Source organism: Agelaius tricolor, unplaced genomic scaffold (assembly GCF_023055355.1).
Source record: "Agelaius tricolor isolate 1412-34295 unplaced genomic scaffold, bAgeTri1.0.p SCAF_3, whole genome shotgun sequence".
In the NCBI taxonomy this organism is placed as follows: Eukaryota; Metazoa; Chordata; class Aves; order Passeriformes; family Icteridae; genus Agelaius; species Agelaius tricolor.
In genome coordinates, this window is record NW_027269263.1 from 62,775,405 (window position 1) to 62,799,424 (window position 24,020).

Sequence of the window (24,020 nt, forward strand, 5' to 3'; positions counted from 1 at the left end):
TCAAAAAGAACATGCTGTATTCACCAGTGGGATAGGAAGGCCCTCAGGCTCCCAGCTCTCATTCCAGCTTTTCAATGTGGATTTTTGTCTTGGAGTCATTTCTGAGAACATATCTACCAGTGCAGCTTAAAAAAGCATGTGTTTAATGTGTCTCTTTTTGTCGTTGAGATGAGAAATCCACAGACAAATAACAAAAAAAAAAAAAAAATCACTGGGGATTTTGGTAATAACTTGGGAAGGAAGAAATTCATAAAAAAGGCTTGGGGTGAAAATAGCGTCAATCCTTTAGGCATGAGACTTCTAAATCCCTGGCGTTTGTTTTGCAGCACCAAGAAGTTCACAGCCTCTGTATTATTAATTCTTAACATCTTTCTAAATTTTATTCTGTGTATATCTTAATCTATAACTCTGTGCCTTATTTTAAACATCATCAATTTAATTTTCTAAACTTCTTTCAGCAAATTACCTGTTTGGATTTTGCCTCTTGATTCTAAAGCAAGTCTTTGTTCAATCCTAAAAAAAAAAGAGTGGTTAACATGAAATGGCTTCAAAATGTCTGACAAAATGCTGCCTATAATAGAACAAAGCATAGTGTTGTTGTAATTTATGATGTTTCTTATTGATTTGCTCATCCAAAAAAGCCTGTCTTGCTCTTTCTGCATTCAGTATCCAAAATGTTGTCTTGCACTGACAACCACAGCTTGTTCCAGAGTAATTTAAGGCTCAGCAACTTGCTCAGCATCACAAATCCAGTTTTTGGTGAAGCTGAGAATAGAGCCTCTCTTCTGTCATGGCTCAGTTCCTCACTGTAATTGTGGGGCAGCTTTCCTACTGACTGAGTCTCTGATGTGACCAAGCCTGTTATAATGAACAGTGCTACTTCAAATTTTGATGAATTCCCCTAGTTCAGTAATTTTTTGCAGTTTTAAAATACAGTTCTTCAGTGAATCATTGCAAAATATGATTGTCTAATTAAAAAAAGAAGCAGATGTTAAATATTCTACTTTGCAGTCTGGAGTTCTCCACTGCTTGTTAAGCAAGCAGGTTGAGAAAGTGATTGTGTTGTAAGATGAGAGACAACTGTGCTGCATGCAGGAACTTGAGCAACTTGTGTTAAAATGTTTGAAAGTGTTGTGGCAGTTTGGTCTGGCTTACTCAGGTTTATGGGACTAGTAACAGGTCAAGATTTTACAGTAAAGGGCTTCCACTTCCTTTTATTTTTTAAGAAACTGTGCTCACATATGCAGATCACCTTTCCCTCAGTGAATGCAACCCCAGGAATTAGCAATGTATGGGATGGCTACATAAATATCAATTCATCTTTCATCCTTAGTCATAAAGAAAGTTCCTCTACTAAGTCCATAATATCTTTGTAGGTTAGCCAGAGAGAAAACTAGTAATTAATTTAGTGATAGGAAGCATGAGAGGCAGTACTTGTGCAATGTGACATGGCACAATGTTTCCACTTGGAGTGCTGACTATTCACCTGTGACCATTTGTTGGAATGTTTCTCCTTGTAAAACAGGAGTGTGCTTTTTTAAAAGTCATGGATGCCACATGGGCTCACTGGAATTTTAATTACAATTTTTCTGTGTACTTTTTTTTGTGTTTTATTCTTTAATAGCCCATTTAGTTATTGAAGGAGATCAGGAAAAGGATGACAGAAACACCTCTTGCCATTTCTTCCTTTCTTCTACAAATGTTTGAGACAGTGAGGTGATATCCTGCTGAGGACACTGCGTGGTGACATTTTTAAGGATGCATTTTTAACATGCAGTTTGTTGCCAACAAAGAAAGTTTGCTTGCCTGAAAGTTTCCCCTCTTTGGTTGCAGGCCCAGCAGGTGCTCAGAGCCCTCCAAGTTGTGTTTTCAGCAGCAGAACAAAGAGCAGGACTGGCTTCAGGCATGAAGAGGTGCAGCTGGCAGTGGAGGCTGTGATTGCCTATCAATAGGTACTCATCCTATTAATTAAGCTGCTGCTGTAAACCCAGCTAGAGGACAGCTTTTCAGCCTGCCTGTTGCAGAGTAAGCTGAGTCACCTGTGAAATGATGTTAATAAGAGGGCTCCAAGGCTTGTGAGGAGGCTTTTTTCAAGCCCTCTTCTCCTGGGGCTGGTAGCAGCCTCTTTCAGGGACGTGGCTTCCAGGCTCTCTGTGAACGACAAATGGCACTCACTTCTCTGGAAGCTCTGTGTGCTGCTTTTGTGAACCTTGACTAGCAGGAGCCAAGCTGTGACCTCACACTGCTTTTGTTCCTCAGCTGTAGGCAAGTTATGATAAAGAGTTTCAGCCCCTTTCTTGGCTCTACTGAAGTCTTGTTTTGCAGCCCTTTGGTTTTTGGCTTCTTTAAGGTTTTTCTTTATTTTTGAGCATGAAGAAGCAAGCATGTTCTAAGCCTACTTGCACATCTTATTTTCCATTATGAGACCAGTGTAAACTAGTATATGACTTTTTGGGATGCAGGTAGTTTGTTTTAACCATTTGCTGGAGATCCTTGTAGTGCCTCTTAGGACTACTCAGTGGTTTTTTCTTGTTCAAATTACATAATTCAGAGTTCTTGCATTTCAAGTTTAGGTACAGTTCAGTTCCACTTCTGTGGCACATAAAGCAAGTGAGCTGCCCTGTCTAAAGCCCTGGAGAAGGATGTGAGGAGCAGAATGGGGAGTCCTACAAACTCCAGTTCACCCTCTTCACAAGTGCTGCTGAGGAAGGACAGCCTGAGACTTTCCTCCAGGTGGTCTCTCAAGCAGAAAGGTAACAATTGTAGGAAATTCCTTTCCTGCCACCAGTTCACAAGCTCAACAAACAAACCCTTTGTGGAGGCATTGGGGTCATCCTTCTTGTTTCTTACTCTTCTTTGCTGACTACTTGGAATTTGTTAAACAGTTCCTTTCTGGAGGCATTAGGGAGTGGTGGTCTGTTTCTCCCTTCCTGAACCTTTTCAAGTCTTTCTAAAAAGACAAGAAAGAGAAAAAGTTGACAGTAAACATCCTGGAAACAGTCCCATGTCACCATACACAGCAAATTATTCTGCCAGATTATATGCTCAAATCTCCCTTGTGTTCATGCTAAGCTTGTGTGACTGCTTTTGCTTTAGGTATTGACATTCTGGGATCTTCATTGCAGGGAGGCTGAGAAGCAAAGGCAGCTCAGTTGTGTGCACAACACATCAATCCTGTTCAGATGGAGGCTTGTTTCTTTAAGAGAACAACGCCCTTCCTCCGCTGCCCTTTCATGTGCAGCCTTCTGGCTGATACTCAGCCCTGCCCTGGTGCCACAACTTCCTGATTTATGGGCTTGCAGGAGAAGCTGCTGATTGTAGCTGCTCATCAAGAGCACCAGTGAAAAGTCACCAGATTTGACAGACATTTTCCTCCATATTTATTTTCTGTAAATTCCTGGGTTTCAGACCTCTCATTCTTCCCATCAAGCAGTGAGCAGATGATGTTCCTCTCCATGCCCTGTGGCATGTTGTGTTGTTCACTGTTGTATTTTGATAGTCATGTGTATTGGGCTTGGCTGTTCTAAGCCCACTTGTAGCTTCCAGGAGGCTTGTGCTGACTACCATACATTCTTACACCCACTCAATCCTTTTAAACCATTAGAGCATCGTGCTCTTGCTTAAGGTCATGAATAGGGTGTGGAACAGCCTTTTTAAAGAATTTCTTACTCTACCTCACTACCAATCTTTTGGAAGATTGGTCATCAGTTTTACTGGTGTCCTCATTTTTGATTTTTCCTTCAGATTCTGTCTTCCCTCCTTTGTAGTGGTTTCTTTTTCCACGGAGTTGCAGTGCAGAGCCTCAATCTAAAATTTATCTGTGCCAGCTGAGAGTGGATAAAACAGGTCTGGGCAAGGAAGGGTGTTCTTTGTGGACACAGTGCAGGCTGGAATGTGGATGTCGTTGCCTGAGCCAAAACTAACTCCTTGAGGTGAAGGTTTTATTTCTTTCCTGTGATTAAGCTGGGAGTGTGTGTGTTTGGAGTAGCAATAGGTTTAAGGAAATTATTTCTTTTTGTTTCCTTTTGTCTGTTTCTAGGAAATCTCCCTGTGTTAAGAAATCAAAACAGAGGCTGAATTCTTGCTCTGAGCCATTTGTCACCAAAGAGAAGGGAGAAAAGCAATCTTTGCTAGTTCTGATTTTTTTTTTTTTTTCCTCCTAGGAAAAGGGTTTCTTCCTTGAAAATGAAAAGAACTTGAGTTGTTGAGTTGGCAGGTAATTGATACATATCTGCCCGGTCTGAAGAAGTACTTAACTTTTACATAACTACCTAGGAGTCCCGTTTAGGAAGCTGCCAAGCTGCAGTGAACGGTGTGGTTTTCATTATGGCAGTGTATTTAAACTTGTTGCAAATGGCCCTCTTTTATGGGTGGTTCGAATTCCTTTTAAGTTGTCATTCAGAGAGCCCCAGAGGGGAGGGGAGCTGTGACAGCTCAGCAGATCGTGCTGTGCCCTAACTCCAGGCAGGATGCTGCTGTGCCCTAAGGAACAGCACGTGGCACGGAGCAAAATCTGGTTCAGTACCCCTGCCGTGCTCCTTTGGCAAGACTTGGGGATTTACAGCACTGGAGTAACTGAGGCAGCATGAGAAATACTTTGCTTCTTGGTCTCATTCTTGATGCTGTAGCTCCTGAATGCATAACTACCTGATTAATGCAGAGATTTTAATCTTCTGACCCCCTTGCAAACACTTATTAATTGCACTCATAGATTTTAAATTTGTAGAACTAGAAGGGATAATTATAATCCTGTAATTTGGTCTCTCCATGCAGCTGAACACAAATCTTTTACTAAATCACTGTCTTTACTCCCCTCACTTTAAATGTGTGCTCCTTATTTTAGGAATTTGTTTTCTAGCCTCAATACCTAGTCATCAAAATTTCTCAAAGCATTGTCAGACTTGTTGCTTATACAATTATTAAGCTGTTACTAATCTTCACTTCTTAAAAACCAAATGAGCAGAGCTGTTAGAACAGCCTCAATATGGGACACATTCTCCCATTTACAGATGTTCCTCTTTAATTTGTTTTTTAAATTCCTAATTTCTTTTTAACAAAGAAAACTTTGTTTGATGTGCATTTTGTTTGCTGTTGTTTGTCATGTTTACAGGGTTGCTAAGTAACCTGCCTCTTCTCTTGCTCCAAATTTTCTCCCATATATAAAAGGTAATTTTTACCTTTTTGGCTTGTATCTGATATAAACTTCTGCCTGGTTGGATATTTGCTAGGACCCTCCATCATCATCCTCACTATCATCACAGCACCCAGAAGAGGATTCCTGTTCCAGGACAATGTCCTACACCCTTTGGTCCTGGACATTGTTTACCTCACTGGGACACACATTAGTCTTCAATCTTTTTCTCTAGATCATGTGAAGAAAATACAGAACAAGTGGAAAAACAGCCACTACCAAGATGTTTCTCTCTTCCCTGGAGGAATCTTGCTGAACTAGATTTTAACAGCATTTTTTTGAGGTTCACCAGTCTCCTTTTAGGTATCTCAAATCAGATGTTTGAAATGTTTGCAGTCTCCCAATTGATAAGAGGCTGCTGGCTGCTCTGGATTTCCCCCTCTCCCTCAGAAATACCTGTTTAATGTTAAGCCTTTTGTATTTGAATAATCACTATTCTCTAGTGTTGATGTTTGCAGAAATAGAATGACTTAGAAGTAAGACTTCCTGCTGAAATTGTGGGGGATTTAGTATGTTTGCTCTTTCAGTTCAGCATTTGTGTATATAAACATGGATTTGGGTCAGTCTTCCCCCTTCTCCCTCCCAAGGTTTTCTATCATGTTCCTATTTGCAGGAAGTCCTTTACCACTGGGTGCCACTGTTTGATAGTTCTTAACATTTGCTTCAGTGAAGCCCTGAAGAAACTCTCCCCTCGCTCTTTGGACTCCTGATTTTAAATCAAGGCTCAGTTTTCATGCAGCATCCCATGTTTCAGTGTAGGAAAATTTGATTCAAACAAATTTGCCCTGATTTTTAATTTAGTGGTCCACACTGATGGGTCTGCAGCACTGATGGTGCACTGTTGCTGAAGGGAGTATAAACTGATTTTATTTGCTTTTCTGCTCTTAAAATCTATTTAAAAAATATGTCATTCCAGAATTGCATGTGAATCACTGTTGACCCATGTATAAATAAATTGCTTGTTACCTTTGGGGATTAATCTAGTGGCAAACTGTGCTGCTGAGTGCCTTTCCTAAGAGGCATAATTTCAATTATCATCTCCTGAAAATCATGTTACTGTGCTATAATTACCTGTGTAGTGTTTTGGTGGAAGTTATGTGTATATTCAGTTGTATACCTTTGTCAGCCATGATTTTTTCCTTCCAAAGGACTGGCATAGAGGAGAGGACAGCAGGGTGTGCATGACATGCTATTGTTCTGCAGGGCAAAAGCACTGTAGTCACTTAGGGCCTTTTGGATGAGAGGTGTCCAAACCACTGGGTCTCCATCAGAATGGCTTTCCACACCTACAGCCCTGTCTTGGCATTTAGATAATCACAAGATCCTGAGCAAAGTGAGTATGGGGAATATAAAGTCTTTAAGGAATACACAGGGAATTTAGGAAAGACAAATGATGTAAGATGCACAGTGTGTGTTAACTGTGGTTAGTCCCAGACTGGAACATGGTGTTACAGTGGGTGGATCACAGATGATGATTTAGGGAAGATGAGTGCTGTTCAGTGTGCTGATCTTCATCCTCTGGCTGTCCTTTCTACTGCCTGTATCACAAATTAGATTAAGCAGTTTTTTGCAGTGGAAATCAACATCTGAGTTTTGCCTGTGTCTGACAAAAAGGGGATCTTTTGGCAGGTCTCCATCTTTTTCTCTCTCAGTATTCTTAAAGCACCTTATGTGCAGACCTCTTCTTGCAGCAGGAGGGGACAGGCACTTTCTTTCTTTCTTTCTTTCTTTCTGTCTCCTGCCTCTCATTACACAGCTGCAGTGACACCTCTGAGTGTTTTAACCAAACAAGAGAAGAAAGAAATGCAACTATTCAGAGCTGATCCTTTCAGCTGGTTTGAAAGCCAATGGCAGAGGCTTTCAAACCAGCTGAAAGGATCAGGTCTAAATAGTTTCATTTCTTTCTTGAATTCTTCCTTGTGGATCTTGCAGCCTAAGGAAAATTTCTTTAGGATTAATACAAATTCTTCCCATTGGGGTTTTTAGTGGAAGGTGTGAGTCCATTCTTAAGGCTGTTGGTATCTTCTTGCATCTCTTTCCCAAGTAAACTATGGACCAAGAGGAGGGAGCTGGTTTGTCCTCACCAGCACTGCTCTCCGGGCCTTGGCCTCTCTGGGGGTCAGGGCTGTTCCCTCCACACCCAAGACTTGACTGAACTTCAAAGCCCTGGAACAGAGATTGCCTGGTGCTGTTTAAATTGAATAAGAGCCATGAGCAGCTCTTTGCATTTGAGAGAATTGTAACACTGCCCCAGATCTTGCACTCTGCCTTCCTTTAGGTGTCAGTGCCAATGCAAACATCTTTAAAATGACCCTCTTTCTTCTGGTTTCTCATTTATTGGATGTTTTATCTTTGCTTTGTTGATGTTACTCTCAGCAGTACTTAAGGGAAGAAAATGAGTGTTAACTGGATTTCCTTCAGATTTTGAGTGGGTTAGGTCATTTTAATATCGTCTAAAGTGACAACAGGAACAGCTTCAGGAGCCAGCAAGCGCTGCTTCTTTCCATATCCTTGACATCACTGAGATTGCTTTGGGCTGCCCTAATCGAGTGAGCCTTGTTCCTGAGAGAATTCTATGTGGTCTGCCAGTCTTTTGGCAGCTGTGGAACTAATGAAGCCGTGATACCTCGTGTCAGGGGAGTGCTGTGAGTTAAACTGTCCTGGCATGGCATGGACAGAACTTTGTCAGCCTTGGGATGGGATGTGAGATTTTGAAGTGCACAACAAGAAGCGGCGAGATTGGCCTTGCAGAAACACATGGTAGTTTCTAAGATGCTCTTCTCTTTCATGTGTGGAGCTGTAAACAAAGGCCAGATGCCTGCTAAAGGGTTTAAAAGCTCCATGATGTTAATTTTGAAGAACAGTAATGTAGGAAGTAACCTGGTGGCAAGATAGTACTCAGTGGGCAGTCCCAGGTACATGCTGCCCTGAATGTGTTTGATTTTGAGGCAGGTGAAGGCACTGCTCTTCAGATCTTCCACTGGCAAGTGGCAGCCTTTTTGAACAAAGAACCAGGGGCTGGGAGGAATTGCAGCCACCAGGACCTCTCTGGTCCTCCCCTCTCCCTCCTCAGGCAGTGTAGCTGTGTTTTGCCATGGCCCAAACTCCATCCTCCCTTTCAGCCACAAAAGACAGTATGAGCAAGAGTCAAATTCCTTTGTTGGTGTCTGGCTGAGCATCTTGGCTGGGGAAGAGTATTTTGTATTCTGTTTTCAGGAACTCTTCCTTTGAATTAAAAGGCGAACTGTGGGAAGTTATTAATGATATCTATAATCAAGGATTAATCAAGTAAATCTCTCTAGTCGAGTGCCTCTTGCTGCACTGAGAGCATGCAGATAAAGGAGATAGCAGTGTGGGCTTTCATGTGCAAACAGTGCTGAGGTGCTGCCTGCAAAGCACACTCTGCATTTAAGCTGCTCTTTTTGCTTTCTACCCAAACTGGCTGATGCAAGGTGGTGCTTGGTCATGTAACATCTGAGCAGAAACATGCTGAAGAATTTTTATTTCAATTCCTCTTGAAATTGGAAGGGGGAGAGTAAAACAAGATTTTTTTTTTTTTCCCAAAGAATGCCTTTGGGGTACTTGTAGCAAACTGCAAGTCTGCACGGTAGTTTAAAAAGCTAAAAATGTAAGTCTTAAAACAAGGTGTTTGATGGTTTACAGTACAGCCCAGAACAGATGTTAAAGCTTTTTCAAGAATAAAATCTTCAGGAGGTATTAATGTTTGAGCTAGTGCTCCTGTGGAAGATATTAGTTCAAGAATTTATTAAGGTAAAAAGGAAATCATGTGAATTTAGTCTTAATGTAACTTTTGGATCTAGTATAGTCTATTATTTTCATGTCCATTGGTATTTTTAGGCATTTATTTATCTGCTTTTTAAGGAGCCTCAACTCTACCTCTGCTTTCACAGCTGGAAATAATTGTGGGAATCATTTGAAGGGTGAAAATGCCATATATATGTGTAATAATATAAATATATGGTGTCTCACAGGAATTTTTATATTCAGATTCCATATGTAGAGGGTGATTTCTGGTATGAAAAATATCAGATAGAAAATAAATGCAATTCCCTGAATGCCATATAAACATGAGAGGGTTGGGGTTTTTTTGTTTGGTTGGAGTTTTTTTGGGGGTTTTTTTGGTTTTTTTTTTTGGTTTTTTTTTTTTTTTTTTTTTTTTTTTTGTTGTTGTTGTTGTTGGTTTTTGTTTGATTTTGGTTTTTTGTGAATTTCTTTCTCCTGTGGAAGCCATGGGAGCCCTGTGTAGCAACAACTCTGGCAGCTGCTGAATCCTTAACCTGGCACTGTTAAGATACCTGTTAAAAACACTGGTATCTGTGTGTAGTTCTCTTTGTACACGTTTCCAATGTTACTACCATTAAGGGACTTTTGCTGGAAAAACCCTCTGTAGGTAGAATAAAAAGTAAATAACATTGGAAGCAAAGGTATCTGCTGGACCTGTTCCCCCAGGTGTGACTCGCACTTCTGGCATGCTCTGCTTTGGTTGTATCTCTTCAGCAGGACCAGTTTTTGAAGGGTCTTTTCTGTTTTCCCTGAACTTACTTGTGCTCCAAGGATATTAAAATGGGAGTTGCAAGTAGTGACCACTTGGTCTTGGCTCATCAAGGCTGAGATACTTCTTGATTACTCCAAGAGCATCTTTTTTGTCTGGAAACATTAAACTTCTGTCTGGGAGAATACTTGAAGCAGTTTTTCTGCAGGGGCATTTTTTTGGTCTAGTGGGACGTTGAAATTGCTTTGCAGTTGTTTGAGGAGTTAAAATTCCTCTTCCATGCAGGATCCCCAGTTTATTCTTTCTGTGGATCAAAATCCACATATACTGAAGAAGATGTGGACAAAGACTGTGTTAGTTACTCAGGCACGACAAATTAAGGATAGATAAATACTTTTGTGCTGCTTGTGCAGTAACAGATGATTCAGCACATGCACTGGGAAAGCACCTGCCAAATTAGTGGGTGTATTAAACTTGAGCCAAGCTCAGCTAAAACATCCCCTGAATCCAAATCTCCTTTATTTGGAGTGAGGTAGTGAGGAAACACAGCCATGGATTGTGCATTCTCAGTCGATCATGGAACAGCAGATGGTTAAAAGGAGCCTCTCGGATGCTCTTCAGGCAGCACATTCCTGCTAAGTGATTATTTGGATTATTAATGTCCCACTGTAGCACCTAGTGATGATCTGAAAGCAGCTTTATGGGCTGTGACTTTTGTGGTGATGAGCACTAGAGACTCATGGAATTAATAATGTTTTAATTGTTATTGCTTGAACATTGATTAAACTTGTTTAAGGACTTTTAAGGGATTCTGTCATCGAGCTGGACTGGTTTATTGGTGTGATCCTGAACCTCTGAATGAAACTCTGGGGATAAACTGCTCTGTTCCTGTCTGCTCTTGGAGTGGTGAATCCTTTGTGCCTCAGTTTACTTTTTATGAGCAACTTGCCTGTGCTTTGTAAATGTTAGCTTTGACAGGGTGTGGGTAGAGATCACCTTATCTTAATTGTATTGTTTGCATATAATATTACACAGTGACTATGCAGGACTTTGTTGGTGGCCACCAGCCAGGCTGAGGTTTGCCAGGGGTGTGAGAGAATTCACTGAGTGGGAACTGGGTGCCCTGTGTTGCTGGCTGTGTTTGGAAATCCTAGTTGAAGTCATTTGCAGCTTAATCACACATGGAAAGACTCTTCTCTTCCCAGGAGAGTTTTTATTCATTCATGTTTGCTGCTAGTAGAGTTCATGTTACAGTGGGAAACCACGATTCCTGACCTCTGAGTTGAATACATGTTTTAAAAATAGTGATGGGACAGAAGAAAGAAGAATAAATAAACTTCCCTTTAAGGGCTTGCTCAAACCAAATCGATGTGCTGCAAATTACAGCACCACACTTTGAGAAATGATTGAATCAAATTGTTTTTCAGGGGCTTGTGTCAAGAAAATTGTACATTGTTTATAGCAGTTGTAGAGTAATTCTGTGTTTTTCATCTCCACCTAAGCAAACAAGAATTATCTTGAAGAAGCAGCAGGCTATTTTTGGATTTACTTTAAAAGAGAGCTGTTGATGATAAATAGTTTCTGGAAGGCTCAGAGGTCCATCAGTGCAACAGAACTGATAGAGGAGTAAAGCAAAACAAATATTTACAGAGAAGGTTTATTTTGGGTGGCAGTTGGATATGTAATATTTGAGTTATTTTAGATGTGATAAGCTTGATGTGAACACTGAGGAAGAAGGAAATGTTATGTCCTTATGTAAGAAAAGAATTGCAGCTGGTTTACTCACTGTGCTGAAGAGAATAGACCTCTACAAATGTTTCATTGGTGAAACATATAACATATGTTCTGTCTATGTGTATATATAACATATAACAGCATGGCTCTGTGTGGTGTGTGTTGAGGGTTTTTGGGGGGTTGTTTTTGGTTTTTATATGGCATGCTATGGAGCAGTGAGGGATCTGAGATGTGATTTTTGCCAAGGGGCCCCCAAGATGGGCTGTGGTGGAGGCTGAGGGACCTGGGCTGGCTCAGCCAGAGCAGAGGTTTGGCAGGAGCAGCAGCAGCCCCCTGTGCCTTTCCAAGGTGCTTTCCAAGGAGATTGACCCAGGCTCTTCACCAGAGTGCATGGCTGGAGCATGAGAGGCAGCAGGCTGGAGCTGAAACAAGAGGTTCATGTAGGTGTGAGGAAGAACCACTGTTCTTCCTCACTGAAGAAAGGTGACAGGGGCCATCCACAGAGGCTGTGCAGCCCTGGGGATCTGCAGGGTCTTACTGGGAAATGTCCTGAGCAACCTGCTCTGATCTCATAGCTGTTCCTGCTCTCAGGAGGAGGCTCAATTAGAAGTCTTCCAAGCTGCTTCTGACCTGTTTTCCTGTGATCCTGTGTATTTGGCATGTGTGGTGATAGCTGGTTGCTTGATTGAAGCAAGGAGGATTCTGAAGGGGTGACAGGAGAGGTTTTCTTATTGCATGATCAGTGCCATTAAGAGGTTTCTGCCATGTACAGCAATACATTTCCATAGTTTTGAACTGTGGACAATTTTTATAGTAGTTTCAGAGGTGTCTGTGAGACCTGAGACCGCCACAGAATTCAAAAATTCTTTATATGAACTTGCCTTGAAGAACCCATGAAGGAGCCACCCTGAGAGCAGCTCCCACTGGTGAGCTGTTTCTCATTGAAGTTGCTCCACAGAAATTAGGTGTGTGAGATGTAACACCACTAACACACAGTTAACATCATCCAATCTAAAAAAGAAGCTGAAAGATCTTTACCAGGTCTGCTGGACACATTCAAATCTGGAATGACCTTCTTGCATCTGCTGAAAACTTCCATGTTGTTTTGCTTCCTCACCTGCAAACAACTGCAGCTGGGTGGTGGTGGTACTGTCCAGTTTTAATCTCCTGAAGTATTAAGTGAAAATCTTTCTGCCATATCCAGTGGATTTGATCAGACCTGAGCAGCAGTATGAGATTCCTGAAAATAGTTCAGGGATTAAACTGCAGCTGAACATAGGTTTTGTAGCCCATGGGGTAAGACAGGGAGGGAAGGGCTGGTAACAATGGGATCTGAATTAAAGCCCATATTCAGCTTTTGCTGGAAACAGCACAGCAAATCCCAGTGATTCTCTGGTTTGTCCCTTAGCTCTGTGGGTACAGTGTGCAGCATTCAGCTGTTCTGCCAGTCAGGAGAATGGAAGGCTCTTGCCTTTTCTTTCATGTCCCACTGATTCATCTCTGTAAACCCACATGCTGTGAGATTATTTTTGGGGGGCCAACATTTCATCAAACTGACAATTGCAAATTCTGCATGCAGGTTTTCACAACAGTGAAGAGAGACAGAATTTCCCTGAATGTGCTTTGTTTTGGATGCTGGTTATCTTGTGAATGCTTTTTAATGGAAAGGGGTATGAATGGTCACATATGAATTATTTGAAAACCATCATTTACTTGCCAGCTGCTGATTAAAAATGTTGTGATTTGATGAGTAGATAAGTTTTCTATAGCAGGATAGGAAAGTGCCGCTTTTCCAAATTAAATAAATCATGAATTCATTGTCTTCAGGTCAGTGGATTTCTGTGGATTTTCACTGGATGGAATAGAGCCTTCAAAGAACAACCTCACCTAACTTTTTTCTCCTCAGCTTTGCCCCTCAAAAATCAGTCCCCATCACAAGAATTGCAGATCTGGCCATTTCCATATGGAAGCTTTTGCTCAATACAGTTCAGGCCTTGCTTATCCACAGAGGCATTTTCCCCACAGCTGACATGACACTGACAGCACAAAATGAGACTTTGCTTTTGATACACATTCACAGCATTTAATATAGACAGCATTTAAAATGCCTTTAGAGTCTCAGTACTACTGATCCAAAAATGCTTCATCTGAATAGGCTTATTAAAATCAATAAGGGTCTTCACACACCTAAACTAAATTATTTGTCAAGTTCTTCTCAAAAAGGGGAAAACTCTTGTCTCCGAGTCACTGCATGAAGGCTGTTGGAGATGCCATTGTTATAAAATTGCTGCCTATTTAAAAAATGCTACTGATGATTTCTCTGAGAGCCTTTACTTTCTACAGACAAAACTAATCCAGCAAAAGCATGACTGTTGCCAGTGTAATGTGCTGCCTTTGTTGTTTAGGACATCTTTAAAAGGCCTTTCAATGTAGATTCACTACAGTTTTTCCCATTTTACAGATACTGTGAACAAGGACACTGAGCCCAAAGATCCATTTCCCATTCCAAGAAAGATTATGGCTGAACCAGACTACATAGATGATGACAATCCTGAATTAATTAGACCTCAGAAATTAATTAATCCTGTGAAGTCATCCCGGAATCATCAAGATCTCCATAGAGAGCTGCTTATGAATCAGAAAAGGTAAGAGTCTAAAAATCACTTGTGCCACTCTCCCACCCCAAACACACAATTGGAATTTTAGTTTCATCAAAATGATGTTGTCCCGAAAACCCAGCAGGCACTTTTTGTTGATTCAGATCTTGTAAACTGAAAGACTCTGATTCTGAACCATGGCATTTATTTCTGTTTGAGTTTCAGTGCAAAAGCTTGCCTTAGAAGGCTTCTCATTTTGTTTTTCTAAATACTCAGAGGGTCAGTTTTGAGAGGAAGCAGTTCAGTTCTCCTCTATTACATTTCATAGGAGTTACTTGGCCACTGTAAATTGTCTTGTACTCCTAATGTTATCAAGTATTTGACAAAATTTTGCTGTTAACAGTGGGATGATAAAATCTGTGAGCTTTCACCAGTGCACTGAGTTTATGAGGCCATTTCTCTTAAATCAGAGAAATCATGTAGCTTATTTCACATGCAACTGTTCTCTGTTTGATCTGTCTCAATGCAGTGTGATAGTCTGGGGCCTGCTCTGCTGCTGCACAAGTGTTTCTTTGTATGTGTTGCAAATGCTGCCTGCTCCTCTCTGGGATGGGATGCACAGCTGTTGCTCTGTATATTGCTTTTAGAGATGTAAGCAACCATGTCTTCATTTCATCAACTTCAGAGACACAAGCACCTGGCCCAGAAATAGCTGAACTCCTCTTAATAAATCTCTTCAGCAACAGAGAAGTCACTTAGAAAGCACATTAAGAAAATGGCCACCAGATCACCGGGTGGAGGAGAAGGCAGAAAGCCTGTTGATGCTGCTTTGTTTAAACCAACAGAAGCCAGCTGTGATATCAGTTGGTGATTTGTTGCATTGAAGACACCCAAAATGGATTTTTCAAAGGCAAAGTGTGGGGATCTATAAAATAGAAGTGGAATAACAGTATTTCAGAGTGCATTTGAGCAGAAAGCTGGTGGTAGCAGCCAATCTGACTTTTTGATACTTAGGACCTTGATAAAGAAGAGTAAAAAGCCATGAATTTGGCTACTCCAGCACAAGTGGATTTGTGTATTTGGCAGGAAGAGTCACATTATGGCAGTTATTCTCTCTCTCTCTTTTTTTTTATTTTTAATCCTTTAGCATTGTAGTATTTTGAGGGGAGAAGGGGTCTTTTTATATGTAGTAGCAAAATCCTCACAAATGCTCGGCTTAGAGACTTAATTCTAAATGAATTGCATACACAATATAGCATTTCTTTAGTGATGAAGGAGAGGTATTTTACAGAATGCCAACTGAATTGGAAGAAACTGGCCTAAATAGGTGTTTGTCCTATTTTTCGTTAATGGGATTAAACATCAAAGTCAGTTCCTGGCACCAAGAAGTTTATAGTCATTGAAAGAAAAATAGTTGAAGTTTTCTGATGATCTTAATCTAGAGGATGTGGAGCCTGCAATAAATTAAGACTAGTTTTTTTTTTCTTTTAAGTTTATGAAAGCATAAAGCACTTTAAAATAGTATGGAGTTCTTTTCTTCTAGGAAAATATCCTATTACACAGAAAAGTTGTGCAGACCTCAATACCCTCTCTTCCCTTATTGTAATTTTGATTAGCTGCAGCTGGTAATTTTAGATTCTTATTTATTGGTGCAGAAATAAATACTTTGAGGATTTTCACCAGCAGAAAAATTGGTATCTTTTAGGGAGGGTTAGTCTTCTGTGCTTTGTGTCACTGTAGGAGCTCTGATAGGAGGCTTTTCAGTAATGTAGATATTAGGCTCTTTCTGCTTTGTTACACCAAACAGTCAAATGTATGGAGAACTTTCTTACAGAAGTCTGCTTAACATGCTGCTTATTTTGTTGCAAAGACTCAGTGTTGACATCAGCAGCTTCACTTTTTGGACCCATCAGCTCTGAACAGCCAGAAATGGATGTTGGAAGATGTTAATACTGGTCCAGTCATTCTCCATGCCCCCTGTGAGCTCTATCAGGTCTAGAACTGGTATAGTTATTTACTTACAGAAAGGGTAGTTGTTTTGGGGAGAAAGAAAAAAAAAAAAAGATTCAGGTGGTTCTTCCTCAAGGCACTGGTCACTTAAATTGTTTTTCCTTATTAGGAGTAAACCTCAGCTCTGCAGAATATTGATGCTGTCCCTTCCAGAGGTTTTAGACCTATCAGCTCTCACTTGTGTTGTAACACACTTTGCTTGCTCTGTATGAAAGCCTTAGGATATTTGATTTAACCAGAACAGTCACCAGGAGGAGATACAAGACCCCAGTTAATCCAGTATCCACCAGTTTGTTGCTTTTCCTTTTTACTTAACAGTGGAAACAGGATTGACTTTATAGTTCTGTTACAGACCTGCCACCCCCACCTGACTGGACTGAGGGCTTTATACTTGTAGCTTCTGTGGGTTCCCTTTGTTACAGCACATCTGAGCCAGTCTGTGCCTCTGCTTTGTTATGGTGCAACCTCAGTGAGAAAAGCGGCAACAGTGATGTTGTTTAGCAGCTGCTCTCTGGTTTGTGGCTGTTTTGACTCCAGATTGCCAGTGTGGAAGCTTCCACTGACTCTGCTCATACCAATCCAGTAGTAGTAGTAGTAGTAGTAGTAGTAGTAGTAGTAGTAGTAAAAAATGACTCCAGCTTTTCCTGCCTGACTTCAGCTTTATGTGCTAAAATGTAATTAAAATAGCATGAAACATAAAATATGAACACAGCCTTGTAGCTTCTGTTGCACTCAGGCCATGAGATCTATTATGAGAAATAGGGAGCAGCATTTGGTGTTGCTAAATATTTGATTTTGCTGTCAGGGTATCTACAGGGATAGAGTGTTGCATAATATATGGAGTCATTCCTAGATGCCACCATAAAATGGCATTTTAATGTTTTATTGGACATGCTGTCAGATATGCATATTAATGAATAATTAGGCAACCACAGATGTACTGCAAGTAGGAAGGGTAAAAAACACTTTCTGAAAGCTTATTCAGGTTATTGAATTTCTTAAAGTTGAAATAAAAAATGGTTGATGTTAAACTTAACGCTAAATGCTTTCACATAATCATCTTCCCAGGAAAGACAACAATAACAAAGACAAATTTCAGATCTCCCTGCTCTGCTGTAAGTGATGCTAATACCTGAATAACAGGGAGAGTTTTGAATCTTATAACAAATTTTGAAACCATCACAGCGTTACAGAGATAAAAGAAACAGCTGAAGTCACAAAAATAAGTAGGAGTGAGTATCCATGTGTATAAATAATGTCATGCATCTTCCCAAGGAGTGAGCTTTCTCATTCCAGAGTAGCTGGATTGGAAAGCAATTTGTGCTGAACAGGCTCAAAACATTCAGTTCATGTAGCACCTAAAGGCTTCTCAGAGGGGGAATCCTCCAGGCTTTGTCTGGTCTCCAAGGAGATGGCAACTTTTTTATTCTGGATTTTTGTTGTCTTAGGCTCTTTGTGATGTAGCCTGGGAGCTCTCACTGGAAATAACTTCACAACCAGGCATGGGTAAAGCTGTCACATTTTCAAGGCAAGGAGAGAATCCATGATTTCCAGGAGCAGTGTGACAGACCAGTTTTTAGTTTTGTCAGTGCAGACTTCTCTGGGCAGAATAGTCTGCACAGGACTGTCTGAACCCAGTCCTTCAGAGTTCTCAGGCACCAAGCAAATTCTTCTTGTCCAAAATTTTTTTCTAGTTCTGATAATGTCTTCATTTGTGATGGTTTTTTCAGTCCATTCTTCTGCAATCAAGATAATACAGTGAAGGCTAAAGATGAAAGTTAATGAATTATACAGGGGAAATACTGGCATGCACATTAAAGGGAAATATTTTAAAGGATTAAATTCTAGTTTAGGATACTGGTTAGAAATCAGGCAAATATCTGCATGTTTTTTCCTTTTATTTATGTATTTATATCTCAATGTATCTAAATAGGCAACTACTTGATTTTAGTGAAGCTGCCTGCAATGCTGTGTGAATTCCTGCTAATTGAAATTGATCTCTTTTTTTCTCCCACCCCATGTAACTTGAAGGGGTCTTGCACCTCAGAACAAACCAGAGCTACAGAAGGTGATGGAGAAAAGGAAACGAGATCAGGTTATTAAACAACAAAAAGAAGAGGAAGCACAGAAGAAGAAGTCAGACCTGGAAATAGAACTACTGAAACGGCAGCAGAAACTGGAGCAGGTGAGATGAGGAATAACAGACATTTACACATCTGCATCTGAACCACTCACCTGAGACTCCCTTTGTAGACAGAAAAGAAGCAGCAGCCAATTTTTTGGCATATTTTCCCTGGTTAAATTCAGATGTCTCTTAGCATAAGTCAAATGATGCTCTTTAATTACCTGTTGTCACTTACTGTATAGGAACTGTTATGGGGTCTGCCTTTGGTCAAATGCATCCTGCACTAGCCAACAGGAATGAATGTGTGTGGAGCACTGATGCTATTTAACCAATGAAATTGTGGTGATTTAGTCAATTTTTGTAGTCTAACTATGATCCACTAAGAATGGCTGTTAGGCTGTAGTACATCAAAATTACATTTCATGAATTAAAACCAATTGATTCTCCTGGGTTATGTAGGAAACTAGATAACTTTTAAAAGATCTTTTGCTGTCTTAAAATGTGTGAGCCCATTGATGTTTTTTAGTGAAAGAAAAAGTCCTCCAGCCCTGTGCATGGAGCTGATGTGGAGTTGGAGTTCCTTGTGGTGAAGCTTTTTGCCAGGCACAGGACCAGCCAAATATCTCTGTGCCTCTGGCTGCACCTCATGTGCCTGAGAGGAAATATTCCTACAGTGAAACAGCTCATCAGAGAAGTCACTGTGCATTGAGCAATTTTAAAATAAATTAATGCTATAAATAAATGCTTTAAAACAGTACCTCCTGTGTTTCTCAAAAGAAATCAATTAAGCCAAACAATTGCTGTTAAAAATTACATGTAATCTAATCATTATAGGTTTTAGGGTTTTATTATAGGTTTTTTTGGTTTTTGTTTTGTTTTAATTAGGTTTAGAAATATTTTTGGAGAAAGTTATTGTATTTTTAAGTGTATCATCCTGTCATTTTTCTTATTTCTCTTAAGGGCCCAGCTTGTGGGAAGATTTGATTTGAAACTGAGCCATCCAACATAGATTATGTAGATCAGAAAATTCTGTTAGAAGAGGAAAAGCCTGCCCATGCAAACAGTGCTGTGACTTTGTAAACATCACAGGAATGGCATTAATTGACAACATGACTCATGGAGGGACATTGTTCTGATTTATAGAAACAAGGCATGTCCCTTGTCAGTGAGCCAGAGACAAAGGAGAGATTATTAAGGTGTGCTGTACGTGGTCCCCATTAATAAGGGAGACCTTGGTCTGATGAAAAAGAAAAAAAAAAGCTCATTTCAGGCACTCTTGTTAGTTTTCTAAAGGGTTTTTTCCTCCCTTTTTGCCAGCTGATCTGCCTTCCCTAAGGATGGCTAAGCAATCCATATTCTGTGGGCACTGCAGAGCCTTGCCACACAGAGCATTTCCATTCCTCACATGGAAATTTCAAGTGTCTGCATGGGCAGGAGCTCCAGCTTGGTTAAAAAAGGCAGTGAATGGCCTCTCAAAAATGAATGGCTAAGGTCCAACGAAGATTTTTGGGGTTTTATTGCTTTTTGTGATAGACAAACCAGATACTCTTAAAGAGGCTCAAGTTAGATGCAGAACTTCATAGCTAAACATTCAGAAATCAGTTCTGCAGGTGTGCTCAGTAGTAGCTGTTCATGTGTTCTCCCACGAGGCACATTCTTCCTTGTTCTGTTGGAAAAGCCAGAGAAGGGAATTACTGTTGTTTCTTTAATGAAGATGTCCAAGAATTTCTTAAAAAATGCTTCATCTTGTTCTTGTACTGGGCTTGCAGAGTTTTTGTCTGTCTGGCAAAGATGGACATCTGGAACAAGCTAGAGCCAAGGATTTGAAAAGATTTATTGTTTATGAGAACAGATACTCCCAAAGAAAAGCAATTTTATCTTTTCCATGAGACAAAGAAAGGAAGCAATTTAAAGAGTTTGGCCTGGCCAGTTATTGAAACCTTTAGTTTTTTGTCTTGTATTTCAATGATGTGTTTTCTAAACTTTTTTTTTAACATGTGATCCCCTTTTAAGCTGGAACTGGAGAAGCAGAAGATACAGGAAGAGCAGGAAAATGCGCCTGAATTTGTCAAAGTCAAGGGCAACTTGAGGAGGACGGTCCAGGAAGCAACAGAAGCACCAGACTCCTAGAGCCAGAGCCTGCTTAGACTTCCAGCTTTCCTGCAAGGAGAGGCTTTTGCAAGTTGTCTCACATTTGCCCCTCAAGAGGCAAAATAACAGCATCAGCTCACACTTACTGAAGATGAGATTTTTAATTCCTGGGACATGTGGATTAAAAAGACAATATCGTAAACAGATCGACTTGCCAAATAGAGTCCTGAGATCAATGGATGAGGAGTGTCTTTGTCAGTCCAGTGTCATGGACCAGGCTGACATGCTTTCTCAGAGATTTTAACCAGGGATGTAGAGAAACTCCTTCAGTCTTGCACTGCTTTAACTCTTGTGATCCTCGTTTAGTGGAGATACACAGATTATGTTTTGCTTTAAATCAGAACAAAAATCCTCCTGTTATATCAAGCTTTGCTGAGCAGGTAGATGTCCTCCATCTAGACCTACAGCTTGTGTATATCCCACAATAAAGTGTGTTTAGTTGGAATTTTTATTAAATCTAGGAGAATATGAGGTGTGCTGATTACTGCTGCCCATCCCCACTAGGATAGGTAGGTGTGGGCAAGATGAGAATGCTTAAAATTCACCAGCAGTGAAAAGTTAAGCAGCCTTAAAGCCCATTTCTTGCTGTTTGGCATGTAGAATTTGGGCTATGAAAGAATGAAAATCTGATGATCCTTTCACAGGGAGACTCCAGAGGCTGATTTGTCTCTGTCTGTAAAGTTACACTGTTGTGTACAGGCCTGTGAAGTGCTACCTGTGAATTTACCTCTCAAAGCAAAATTATCTGTCTTCTACTTCTCATGTTTTGAAATCCTACTTACTTTGGTGTTGTGGCCTTTCTCCTCCAAGGACATGCTGAACAGAGTACAGTGTTAACACATCACTTAATGGTGTTTGAACTCATTTGCTGGAACTGATCTGCCATCAGTTCCTACTCTTTGCTTGCAGACACTTGCTGCAGTTTCTGCAGTAGAGAAGTGTTTAAACCAGACCAAAACAATTACTGAAATCTGCTGAAATGGATTTTTTTTCCCTAAAGTGAGGCATAAAATGAAATTCATTTTATCCCATCCTTCATTCAGCCTCAAGAAAGAAGTTTGTTACCACTGAGACTTTGGGTCCAATTCTGTCATCTTCTGCCTTTCCACAAGTTGCCCCTGTGACTTGCCATTACATAAAATATTGCTCAGCTTGCACAGGGATGACAGAATCTGATCCTTCATGCTTATGACTACTAGTTATCCAGGAAAGCCTGGGATGAGGAGTGGGGAACAGATTGTTCATGAAGAATTACAGAATTGGATTCTCACCTGGTGTGATTGGGTGCAGATGTATCTTCACAACGTGGGGAGAAACCCTGATCTTCCTTGGTCAGACCAGTCCTAGCTCTCACTGAAACTGTGTTCATACATAACCTGCTGAGGATCTAATCCCTAGCCTTTGCCTTAGGATGCTAAACACAATAATTTCTACTTTGTAATTACATTGGACATAACTGTTTGAGAACACTTTTTATTAATATCAGCAGTGGCATGTTTGTATTGTAAAGGTGTGGTGGAGGGTTGTTTTCTTGGTTTTTATAGTTCCTTTTGCCTTTCCTATAAGTATTGGACATTTTAAATACAATTTCAGATTAGCACTGGGGACCATACACTCACAATTAGAAATGTTTCCTAGATACAGACTTCAATTTGTTAAGATACAGGCATTTTTTTGTGAGGACATAATCAGATTGAGGGTAAATTGAATTGTGATAAGCATATTGCCATTGATTTAGACTTGCAGTGTGACTCACGTCTAGAAGATTAAATGTGAAGATGGTCTAAGACTGTTCAGATTATGGACATACAAAAGACAAAGGCCAAATGTAAGACTCTTCCATGTATTATCTCAACAAAGGAGCACCCTGAATGCTGCAGGTACTTCCCTCTCTTCTTCCTTTCTCCTGGCAAGAGAGGATCTTTTCTGGCAATACATCATTCCAACGCTTGCACTGATTCTGTGTTGAGACATGCACTATGTCTGAGACTTCCACACCCCACTCATGCTTCATCTTAGCTGTTCCCAGCCTACCAAACATCCTGCCTCTTGGTTTCAGCTCCACATTAACCTTCTGCTCAGTATGCAAAAGTCTACAAGTGAGTGAGGGAACCTTCCTCTGGTTTGAGCAGACCATTTGGTGTTAGCCATTTCCCCTTGGTGATCACGGCAATCCTCCCACTCATTCACAGTGAAATGGAATCAGTGGCACTGGGAGTGGTGGGGGACAAAGATCCCCTGTTTGGCTTCAGTGGCTGTGCTGGCTCTGGCCCTCAAGGCTAAGGCAGCCTGCTTTCTCCCCAGGTTAGCCTGTGATTCAGGGTAGAGTTTCTCTTTCTGAAGCACAGGAGGCCAGAAAACTCCCTTGTACATACAGCATGAAGTGGTTTTTTGGTTTTTTTTTTGTTTTTCATTGGAATTAACTCTCTGTGTGAACAGAACATCAACGTGTGTGTTAGAACAGCTTTGAGTCCTGCTACTCCTAGGAACCCCAGCCACCTTCATATCAATTTTGACAGGAAAAAGCTTGATTTGAAGTCAGGATTGGGCAGCCCTTCAATGGGTGGCCAGTCAGTCTCACCACAAGTGTCCTGTGCAGCTACTCAAGTAAGAAACTGCTTGCAGTGAGGTAAGCAATTCCTGCTCTGCCCTTCAGCTCTGTGGGTTTTGAAGCAATCCAGCGAATCCTTCAGTGATCTGAAAATTGCTCACTTACCACTTTGTACTTTTTTAAAAACTCTTGCTTTTGATAGTATAGTAGTAAATTTTTTAGCATTTTTGTGGCTTTAACATTCTGTTAATATCTGCACTTGTTTGAGTGTACATATATAAATATATATAAATATAAAAAGGGAGCCTTAATGGATTTGTTTTCATAATTTAATATTTTTTGTATTTGCTCTTGTATAATTGTTTTTAACTAAAGGTATTACAAGAATGAGGGTGGAATACTTAGAACCAAAGCTATGCTTAATAAAATCTACTACATGCTTGGTGTATGTGGTGGTGTCTGTCATATCCTGCCAAAAACAAAACTTTGGGGGCTGCACTGAGATATCCAGATTGTTTGAAATTCTGCAGTGTGGGGGGAAATATCAAGATCATGATGATTCTTTGTTCCTTAAAACCCTGCATCCCTCTTTATGTGTGCAAAATTTGACAGAAAGAGTTTGCTGTGTCTCTAAACAGTATTATCCTTCAAATAAATTACATGCAGGAGGTTTTTGACAGGACTGTGCAGCTGTTCAGGTAATGCAAGGTGAGGCAGAGCATGAAGGAAAGCTGATGGGAGTCAAGTAATTGTGGAAATCATTCCCTGTCAATCCTTGGAATTATCAGCATTGCAATAGCTCCATTTCAAATGGGAGTGAGAAGAGAGTAACAAGCTTGGTCCTGGGTTCAAGTCCTACAATGCTCCTTTTAATTTAGCCAATGCTCCAAGGTGTGGTTCTAGTAGGAAAGACTTGGGCATGAGAAAGAAGGTGCAGGCACAAAGGATTTGCTGGGTTAGGGTCAGACAGCTCAGTGCAAAGAGCAAAGTCCTGTGCCAACAGCAGACAGGGAAGGTAGCAGGGGATGGACAGGGCTGGAAGAGGTGTGTGCCATCAGTTCTGCACAAAGATCCTCAGCTCACACTGGGGAGCCCTGGTCAGCTGGGCAGAGCTGGAGAGGAGCATGGCGTGAAATGAGGTGGGGGAG

The 24,020-nt window shown here is 40.7% G+C and overlaps 1 protein-coding gene across 3 annotated transcripts in view; it reads left to right on the forward strand.

Moving 5' to 3' along the window:
- Positions 1 to 23,320, forward strand: part of FAM107B (family with sequence similarity 107 member B) — a 59,953-nt gene extending 36,633 nt beyond the window's left edge. For all 3 annotated transcript variants that reach the window (XM_071424066.1, XM_071424063.1, XM_071424065.1), the window contains 3 exons: positions 13,900 to 14,083; positions 18,077 to 18,230; positions 20,184 to 23,320. In XM_071424066.1, coding sequence (XP_071280167.1) covers positions 13,956 to 14,083; positions 18,077 to 18,230; positions 20,184 to 20,300 — 399 coding nt within the window. In that variant the 5' untranslated portion in view covers positions 13,900 to 13,955 and the 3' untranslated portion in view covers positions 20,301 to 23,320. The remainder of the gene's footprint in view (positions 1 to 13,899; positions 14,084 to 18,076; positions 18,231 to 20,183) is intronic.
- The last annotated feature ends 700 nt before the right edge of the window (positions 23,321 to 24,020 follow it).